The sequence below is a fragment of the Loxodonta africana genome, chromosome Y (genome assembly GCF_030014295.1).
Source record: "Loxodonta africana isolate mLoxAfr1 chromosome Y, mLoxAfr1.hap2, whole genome shotgun sequence".
Classification (NCBI taxonomy): Eukaryota; Metazoa; Chordata; class Mammalia; order Proboscidea; family Elephantidae; genus Loxodonta; species Loxodonta africana.
Genome location: NC_087370.1, coordinates 1,113,585 through 1,123,892, shown reverse-complemented (window position 1 = coordinate 1,123,892; position 10,308 = coordinate 1,113,585). Strand labels below are relative to the sequence as shown.

At 47.1% G+C, this 10,308-nt stretch overlaps 1 protein-coding gene across 1 annotated transcript; it reads left to right on the top strand.

Moving 5' to 3' along the window:
• The first annotated feature begins 1,005 nt into the window (after positions 1–1,005).
• On the top strand, positions 1,006–2,079 carry LOC135228990 (PC-esterase domain-containing protein 1B-like). Its single transcript, XM_064278734.1, is given in 1 exon segment — positions 1,006–2,079. A coding segment is annotated over 1 exon segment (1,074 nt).
• The last annotated feature ends 8,229 nt before the right edge of the window (positions 2,080–10,308 follow it).

Sequence of the window (10,308 nt, the reverse complement as noted above, 5' to 3'; positions counted from 1 at the left end):
GCACCAGAGGCCGCTTCTCAGTGCAAAAAGGTGGTGGACGGCAGGAGTTCTACACTGGACACCCAGGGGGGATCCCCAGAGAGGCAGAATGACTGCCCAGAAGAAGGTGCCCAGGAAGGGTAAACCATCCACCTACCTTACATACCGTAGGGATCCTTTGCATCGATTCTCCAAAGGGCAATGCTGGGTAAATGCGGAGGAGCTGTGTGGTTGCCAGGCCTCAGCTCAGGAGCATTGGGTGTGCAGTTGGAAGGGTGAAGGGTGGGCTCCTTGGGGACACCATCATGGCCAGTACCTTGTGCGTATGGCTTCTCACACCCCGGTTGTGACACTGTGTTAGAAGGGGTCTTCAGCCTTTACCCTGCGGCAAAGTGATCGGTCATGGGGTGTGTTCGTGTCATTTCTCAGGTGGCAGGGGTGCTCACAATGGGATTGGGAAGAGAGAGACAAAATGAAAACAAAGACAAAAGCATCGTGGAAATAAGATGAGTACGTTTTCCTGAGTATTCTCACCAACAATGCCTGGAAATCCTGCGTGTGGATCGACCACCGACTGGGCCATGGCCCTGGAAGTGGCCTGGTTCTCCCAGTGGACAAACCTCGTCCCAGGGCCTGGCACAGGTGGTGGCTGAGGCGGGAACAGCCTACATCCTTCCAGACCAACAGCATCAGTGTCAGCACCGACGCCCTCCACCAGGGGGAGCCAAGCCGGGTACGGGGGCAGGGCCATAGGTTCAGAGGTCACACCCACGGCCTAAGGATTGCCGAGACGGCTTTCACGACCGCAGATGCTGCCCCCTTTCTCCTCCCCGTCCAGGCCCAGGCCAGTCCAGCTGCATTAAACAGCCCCCCGTCTGCCCGCCCGGCCGCCCCGACAACCGCCAGCCAGCCAGCCAGCCTGCCTTCTCTCCGTCTTTGGCAGCAGCCGCTCAGCCCTCGGTCCAGAGCTGTTTCGGGACCCGCCCTGAGGGAAGGCAGGAGCTAGGCCACCTTCGCCCAGCCACCATGGTCCACCTGAGGGCGTCCGAAGTCCGGCAGCTGCTGCACAAGTTCGTGGTCGTCATGGGGGACTCGGTGCAGAGGGCCGTGTACAAGGACCTGGTGCTCCTGCTGCAGAAGGACTGCCTGCTCTCAAGCAGTCAGCTGAAGGCCAAGGGCGAGATGAGCTTCGAGCAGGACAGGCTGCTGCACGGCGGCTGGTGAGGCCGTATGCACAACGGGACCCACTACCGCGAAGTCCGCGAGTTCTGCTCCACACACCACCTTGTGCGCGTCTACTTCCTCACGCGCTCCTACCCCCGGTACGTGGAGAAAGTCCTGCTGGAGCTGCTGAGGGGCGAGCACGGCCCAGACTTGGTCATCATGAACTCCTGCCTCTGGGACCTGTCCAGGTATGGCCAGGATTCCATGTGGAGCTACAGGAGGAACCTGGAGACCCTGTTCTGGCGCCTTCGCCAGGTGCTGCCCGGGTCCTCCCTCGTGGTGTGGAACACTGCCATGCCAGTGGCTGAGACGGTCTCAGGTGGTTTCCTCCCACCTCAGGGCACGCCCCCGACCGCGTGCCTGCGGGTAGATGTGGTGGAGGCCAACTTCTACAGGGCCGCTGAAGCCAGCAGGCTAGGCTTCGACGTGCTGGACTTGCAATTCCACTTCCGGCACTCCTGGCAGCACCTGCAGCCAGATGGCTTGCACTGGAACGAACACGCTCACCGAAGGCTCTCACAGCTGCTGCTGGCCCACCTGGGCGACGCCTGGGGCATGGACCTGCCCTGCGATGACCCGTTAGGCAGGTGGATCTGGGAAGGACCTGGGAGCCTTCTCAGAGGGCCCGCGAGCTACAGGCTGCTCCAGCCCCACGGAAGTGAATCCGGTGAGGAGGCACCGCCTTCGTGCCCACCTAGGCCCGCGCGCCCTATCGCTCAGTCGCGGACACCCCCTGTATCCCGGCCCAAGTTCGCAGGCGCTTCCAGCCCCGCCGCCATGGCTCCACTTTGCCCTGGGACCAATCCCTGCAGCGCCAGCCATGCTCTGGCGACGCCTATGCGCAGCACAGTAGATATGGCGAGGAAGCAAACCTGACTGCAGGCCGGCAGCCCCGCCACGGCCGAATACATAGGACCTCTGAGTCTCACTAGCGCCGCGTGGTTCACCAGGCTACTTCGCCTTACCCTCCAGGTCCCCCTTGCAGGGCCAGAGAGGCGCAGGGGCAGGGACCGCAGCCCCAGACACGACCACCGGCAAGGATTCCGTATCCGCCCCTCCATGTAGGCCGTCCTCTCCCCTTTGGACCCTCCCCTGGGGGATGGCCTAGGCATGCAGGTGTGGAACACCTCCAGCCACCCCTCCAACCCTCTCAGCAGCGGCAGGCTTTACAGGAGCAGGTACGAGGCGTAACCCCCACGGCTGTCTCCTCCTTGCCTTGATGTACAAGCAAACTGCGAATTAAAAAAGTGCCTTCACAAACACAATGTCTGTCTCCGCGGAGTCTTCGTAGGGGTGCACCGTGGCAGCGTGTCCATAATGGATCAGTGTAGCCTGTCACTCCCATTATGTTCCGAGTGCCTTTCGGGGTAAGGAACAGGGCGTACAGAACGCCTTCTCAGGGGCTTCTGCTGCTTTCAGGGCCAAAGAGGCAATCAGGCGAAATCCATTCCTTCCAATTAACTGTAGTTTCTGTAGAAGTTTTATTTGTTCAGAAAAGCCCAGAGGTTGAGCTGCGCATCACCACTTAGCAAGATCCAATGCTCAATGCAGTGAGCTGACATTAAGTGCCTCTCAGTGCTGGTGAAAAAACAAGCCTCCCAGACCGTTTTCTATACCCATAAGGTGAATTAATTTATTTGCACACACTTGGAAGACTCTGACAGCTTTTCTAGCAGCCAGGGGATTTCGTTGGCAGAGGAACCAGCTCCTCTTTCCTCACTTGAGGAGCTTTTACTTGATGGAACAATGTGCCTTAAGGACAAACGGGGAGGGGAGGTGGCCAGGGAGGAGATGGGACTCAGAGTGATCTCAAGCATGCTAAGAATGAATGAGCAATTCCAGGGCTGGTTATGGAAAAGGAGAAATGACACATTTTGGGCTTTAAGTGTTTTAAAGCATTGTTAAAGGAAATGTCAAAAGTTGTTTTAAGAACCCCAGAAAATGTTGGCCTGAGATCATGTTTAAATCTTAAGCAAAAATATCCCCTGAAATCTTCTTTAAACTATTATTGATTCATAAAGAATGTCTGCCTTGAGCTTTGTGCTCTTTTAACGAGCTCTCTATATGAGATCAAACTGACAACAGCAACTGTTGAAAGATGATTTAGGAAGCTTAGGGGGCAGTGAGTCTGTGTTAATGGGGAGAACAACAACTCAGAAGAGGAGGGTGAGAGTGGCTGCACAACTTGAAGAACGTAAAAAATGTCACTGAATATGTGCTTGCAGAAACTGTTGAATTGGTCTATGTTTTTCTGTGTATATTCTCATTAACAACAAAAAAATTAAATCATATTTAAAAAAGCAAACAAACAATAGTTAGCTAGTAAAGACTGTCTGCCTTGAGCATTATGCTCTTTTAAGAACTGTCTAGATGGAGCCCTGGTAGCATGGAGGTTAAGTACTCAGCTGCTGGCCAAAAGGTCAGCAGTTTGAACCCACCAGCTGTTCCTTGGAAACCCTGTGGGGCAGTTCTACTCTGTCCTATAGTGTGGCTACGAGTTGGAATCAACCCAACAGCAACAGAGTTTTTTGTTTTTAATATGGGGTCACATTGACCACAGCAATTAGAAGGTTGGACAGGAAGCTTAGGGGGCAGTAAGTTTCTGTTAGTGGGGCGAGAACAACTCAGAAAAGGAGGGTGAGAATGGCTGCACCACTCAAAGAATGTCATCGATGTCACTGAATGCTACATGAAGAAACTGTTGAATTGGTGGAAGTTCTTCTGTGTATATTCTCAACAGCAAAAGTAAAATAAACTATTTAAAAAAGAAAAGACAAGATGGCGTAAACAGTGTAATGTGTTCTGCTCTAAACCTGGGTCTCACCATCGACAAAGGAGATGAGACTGATATTTCATTTCATACAATTTGAAAGTTGATGGGGCATAATTTTAAAATCAATGAGTGCAACAACAACATATAATTGAGCTCCCTCTATCTATATAGCACTGTGCAAAACACAGGGAGGGTGCAGCTTATTCCCTGAAAGAGGAAGAACTGGGATGGCCCATGCTTTGTGCACTGAGACTTCCCTTACAGGTGGTATTTATTTGATAGCAACGATGTTAGGAAGGTAATGTTGTTAAGAAGCTCTGGTGGCACAATGGTTAAGTGCTTGGCTGCTAAACCAAAAGGTTGGCGGTTCAGACCCACCTGGTGCTCAGCAAGAGAAAGATATGGCAGTCTGCTTCCATTATGAGTACAGCCTAGGAAATCTTATAAGGCAGTTCTGTTCCTCCCTATAATTTCTATATGAGTCAGGAGAACTGTTGTTAACTGCTATGGAGTTAGCCGAGACTCATGGTGACCCTGTGAACAATGGAATGAAACACTGCGTGATCCTGTGCCATTCCAATGCTTGGTTGTTGTCATGGATTGAATTATGTCCTCCCAAAAATGTGTGTATCAGTTGGGCTGGGTCATGATTCCCAGTATTGTGTAATTTTCCTATGTGTTGTAAATCCTTCCTCTATGGTGTTAATGAGGGAGAATGGCTGGTAGTTGTGTTAGTGAGGCAGGACTCAAACTACAACATCGGGTTGTGTCTAGAGGCAATCTCTTGAGATATAAAAGAGAGAAGTGAGCAGACAGACAAGGGGACCACATACCACCAAGAAAGTAGTGCTGGGAGCAGAAGACATCCTTTGGACCCAGGGTCCCTGAACCAAGAAGCTTGTAGTCTGGGGGAAGATTGATGAGAAGGCCCACAGAGAGAGAAAGCTTTCCCCTGGAGCTGACACCGTGAATTTGGAGTTTAAGCCTATATTACTGTGAAGAAATAAATTTCTCTTTGTTAAAGCCACTCCCTTGTGGTATTTCTGTTATAGGAGCACTAGGTGACTAAGACAGGTGGAGATCAGACTGTTGTGATCTACCAGGTTCTCAGTGGCTGATTTACAGACTAGATTGCCAGGCCTTTCTTACTAGGCAGTCTTAACCTGGCAGCTCCGCTGAAACCTGTTCAGCATCACAGCAGCATACAAGCTTCCGCTAACAGATGGGTGGTGGGTGCACACGAGGTGCCTTGGCTGGGAATGGACCCCTGGTCTCCCACATGGAAGGTGAGGAGTCTACCGCTGACCCACCACTGCCCCCTTAAGGTCAGTTATAGAGACCCAGTGTTACAGAGACGAGAAAGCAAAAGAAGTGAAGGCCGTAATTACCACATGGTAACAGAGTCATGATTCAGGTTAGGTTTGCCTAACTCCAGAATCCACGTGCCTTGCACCATACCACATGGCTTCAAGGTAGACAGGAAAATATGTGTGTGTGCATGTGCATGTGTGCACACATATATGGTGGACATGTACACTGCACACACACATACACACACACACAAATACCAAGCACAAGAGATGGGCTGTCAGCTGGGTGGTGTCTTAGTCATCTAGTGCTACTGTAACAGAAACACCACAAGTGGATGCTTTAACAAAGAGAAATTTATTTTCTCACACTCTAGTAGGCTAGAAGTCCAAATTCACGGTGCCAGCTCCAGGGCAAGGCTTTCTCTTCTTGCCTCTGGAGGAAGGTCCTTGTCATCAGTCTTCCCCTGGACTTGGAGCTTCTCCATGCAAGAACCCCAGGTCCAAACGGTGTGCTTTTCTCCTGGACATTGCCTTCTTGGTGATATGAGGGCCCCATGTCTCTCTGCTTGCTTCTCCTTTTATATCTCAAAAGTGATTGGCTCAAGACACAATCCAATCTTGGAGAATGAGTCCTGCCTCAGTATTGTAACTGTTGCCCATTCCACCTCATTAACATCACGGAGGTAGGATTTACAACAGATAGGAAAATCACATCAGATGACAAAATGGTGGACAATGACACAATACTCAGAATTATGGCCGAGCCAAGTTGACACACATTTTGGAGGGACACAATTCAGTCCATAACAGGTGGGCTTTGGAGATGTTGCTATTTGAACTGGCACTCAGTGAAAGATAGGGAAACATCAATACTGAGATGATTCCATGTAACAGATGAAGAGTGGGGTATCAGGAACGTGGGGCATTAAATAGGGGGGTGGGAAAATACAAAGTATATGGAAGGTTCTGGAAACCAGTCAGAGTGACTGGATGCAAGATCTGTGTTGAGTGTAATCAGAGGTTAAGTTCGAGGCATACAGGGATTTGAATCTTAAGAGCATAGCAAATTGGGTTTTAGATAAAGATAATATTGGGAGTAACTATCAAAAACACAGCTGAATGTTTCCTTAAGAACTTTAAGGAGTCCCAGGGTGGTATACATGGGTAACGTGCTTGGCTGCTAATCAAAAGTTTGAGGTTAGAGTCTGCCCAGAGGTACCTTGGAAGAAAGGCCTGGCAAAATACTTCCAATATCCAGCCATTTAAAAACTCTATGCAACCCAGTTCTACTTGGAGTTGACTCCATTGCCAAAAAAAAAAAAAAAAAAGCCTCTAAAGGAAACTCTGGTGGTGTAGTGCTTAAGAGCTACGCCTAGTAACCAACAGGTCGGCAGTTCAAATCCAACAGCTGCTCCTTGGAAACCCTATGGGGTAGTTTTACTCTGTCCTGTAGGGTCGCTGTGAGTCAGAATCCACTCTGGCAGCAGGTTTTGGTTTTAGAGGGTATATTTCAGTTAATAGAAAATTTTATTTTTGTGCAAAACCATTCACTACTAATGGTATAGGAATGAAAAGATCTATTCTGAAACTTCAAAATCTTTGAATCAGCAATTGAATAAGTTTCATTTCAGGTAATGGAGGAATTTTCATCCTGATGAAAAATTCTTAGGAACATAAACATGAAGACTAAAATGATGAAAAATTCCTATTAAAATGCATTGAAAACAAGTCCAAAGTGGAGACAAACTAATTGTGGGAAGCGAAAGGCTTATAGACACCGAAAGAATACATTTCTCCCACAGCCGAAGATGGGTTTTGGTCCCATGAAAGATTCAAAGCTGGACAGGTACAGCCATTAATAACCTAGTATATGAGGCAGAATTGACTCGATGGCAACAGGCTTGTTTTTTGGGTATATATGGGAGTCCCCGGGTGGTGCAAACAGTTAACATGCTTGGCTGCTAGCCTAAAGCTTGGAAGTTCAAATCCACCCACACGTGCCTTGGAAGAAAGGCCTGGAGATCTACTTCTGAAAAAATCAGCCATTGAAAACCCTTTGGAGCACAGTTCTACTCTGACACACATGGCTTAGAGTTGACTCCATGACAACTGTTTATTTTTTATAGTTGATATAGATGAAGACTCATGGGTTAAATATCAAAAGCTAATTCTGATCTTGTGACTTAATAAATAGTGTTCTTCATTAAAACAAAAGTACTAAGAACTTCTTTGGTTATTTAATTTTAAAATGAATGTGACCCCCAACAAAGAATGAAAAATCCCACTACCAGAATGCCACTGGAAAAATCAAATAACACAGAAAAAGTAAAGATGTATACTATACCAAAAAAAAAAAAAAAAAAGCCCATTCCCTTGAGTTGATCCTGACTCAGAGTAATGCTATAGGTTAGAGTAGGACTGCTCCATAGTGGTTACAAGGAGCAGCTGGTGGATTCAAACTACCAACTTTTTGGTTGGCAGCCAAATGCTTAACCACTGCCCCATCAGCGCTAAAACAAAATTATTGCTGAAAAAAAAGGACCAGATTCACTGGCCTGACAGAAACTGGAGAAACCCTAAGAGTATGGACCGCAGACACCCATTCAGCTCAGTAATGAAATCACTCCTGAGGTTCACCCTTCTGCCAAAGAATGGACAGGCCTGTAAAACAAGACAAGACTAAAGGGGCACATTAGCCCTGGTGCAAGGACTAGAAGGCAGGAGGGGACAGGAAAGCTGGCAACAGAGAACCCAAGGTCGAAAATGGGAGAGTGTTGACATGTCATGTGGTCGGTAAACAATGTCACAAAACAATACGTGTGGCAATTGATAATGAGAAGCTAGTTTGTTCTATAAACACTCACCTAAAGTACAATAAAAAAAGGAAAAAAGAACAAGTGTTTTTATTGGAGCCCACTTTTTCCAGTATCCCTTTTCATATGGTGAATATATATATGTTGTTATTGTTAGGCACAGTCTAGTCCATGTTGACTCAGGGTGATCCCATGTGACAGAGAAGAACTGCCCTGTAGGGTTTTCTAGGCTGTAATCTTTACAGGAGCAGATCCCCAGATCTTTCTCCAGCAGAGCCACAGGATGGGTTCAAACCACCAACTTGTCAGTTAGCAGTGGAGTGCTTAACCATCATGCCACGAGAGCTCTTTGAATATATACATACCTTTGAGTCAGAATCCATTCTGCGGCAACGGGTTTGCTTTGGGTAGGTTATAAAAAGAATGAATTAGCAAAGGCAGAAATTAACATCGTCTGACTTTTGAAATGATGTGCTCAAAATCACCTACGTAATGTCCTTTCCAAAAAAGTTTAAACGGAATCTACTCATGAGAAAGGCATTAAACAAATTCAGGGTAAAGGGCGCTCTATGCAATAGCCAGCATGAACTCTTTACACTTGTCAAATCTGTGAAACAAACAAACCCAGAACGCAGAGGGAGAGCTCCAGATTAAAAGAGAATAAAAAGACATGACAACCAAAACACAGGCACAAGTATTAATGGAGCCTGAATTTCTATAAAAAACAATTATAAAGGCAATTTTGATGCGACATTAAATATTTAACATGGGATGGTACATCAGAGGACATTATTGTGTCAATTTTTAAATATCTTAGACATGACAGTGATAATTTTACTATGTTTATGTAGGAGAATGTCTTTGTTACGAGGAGATGCACCCTGAAGGATTTAGTATTTAACGTGTCTTGGTGCATTACTTTTAAATGATTCAAAAGTGTATATAAAACCCATTGCCATTGAGTCTGTTCTGACTCCTAGCGACCCTATATGATACAGCAGAGCTGCCCGGTAGGACTCCCAAGGAGTGCCTGGTGGATTTGAACTGCCAACCTTTTAGTTAACAGCCGTAGTTGTTAACCTCTACACTATCAGGTTTTCCTACGCCGCTGTATATATGTGTATGTTTGTAGGTATATAGATTAGATAGATCATAGATACATAGATATAGATGATATTGATATAGATGATATAGATATAGATAGAGAGAGAGAGACAAAGACAGATATATAGATATAGATGATATAGAGATAGAGATTAGATATACAGATTATAGATTAGATGTAGATACACACACACACGTATATATATGTATATATATATACACACATGTCTTGGAATAAGTATAGCCACAACGCTTCTTAGAAGAGAGCATGGTGTGACTTTGTCCCAACTACTTTGGACATGTTATCAGGAAGGACCAGTCCCTGGAGAAGGACATCATGCTTGGTAAAGTAGAGGGGCAGTGAAAAAGGGGGAGCCCCTCAATGAGATGGATTGACACAGTGGCTGCAACAATGGGCTCAAGCATAATGACAATTGTGAGGATGGCACAGGACCAGAAGGTGTTTCATTGTTCTACAGAGTGTCCCTTTGAGTTGGAATCAACTCTACAGCACCTAACAGGAACAACAACGAAATATGTAAGTATATATGATATATGCGCTCTGGTAGTGCAATAGTTAAGGCCTTGGCTGCTAAGTGAAAGGTTAGCAGTCAGAACCCACACAAGAGGCTCTGCATGAGAAAGACCTGGCAATCTGCTGCTGTAAAGACTACAGCCTAGGATACCCTATGCGGCAGTTCTACTAAGTCACAGGGGATTGCTCTGAGTCAGAGGACCTGGACAGCACTCACAACAACAATGTGTGTGTGTGTGTATTTGAGCATGGGAAGAGAGAAAGAACACAGGCTAACCTCCTTGTTCTTAGTTGCTGTCTAGTCAGCTCTGACTCATGACAACCCTATGCACACTGCCCAGTCCTGCACCATCTTCATGATTGTTGGTCTGCTTGAGTCCATCGCTGTGACCACTGTGTATTCTGGTCGGCTTCCAGCCCAAGGGGCTCATCATCCAGTACTGTATAGGACAGTGTGCTGTTGGGATCCACAGGGTTTTCACTGGCTGCCTTTCAGAAGTAAATCGCCGGGTCTTTCTCCCTAGTCTTAGTCCAGCAGCTGCACTGAAACCTGTCCACCATGGGTGACCC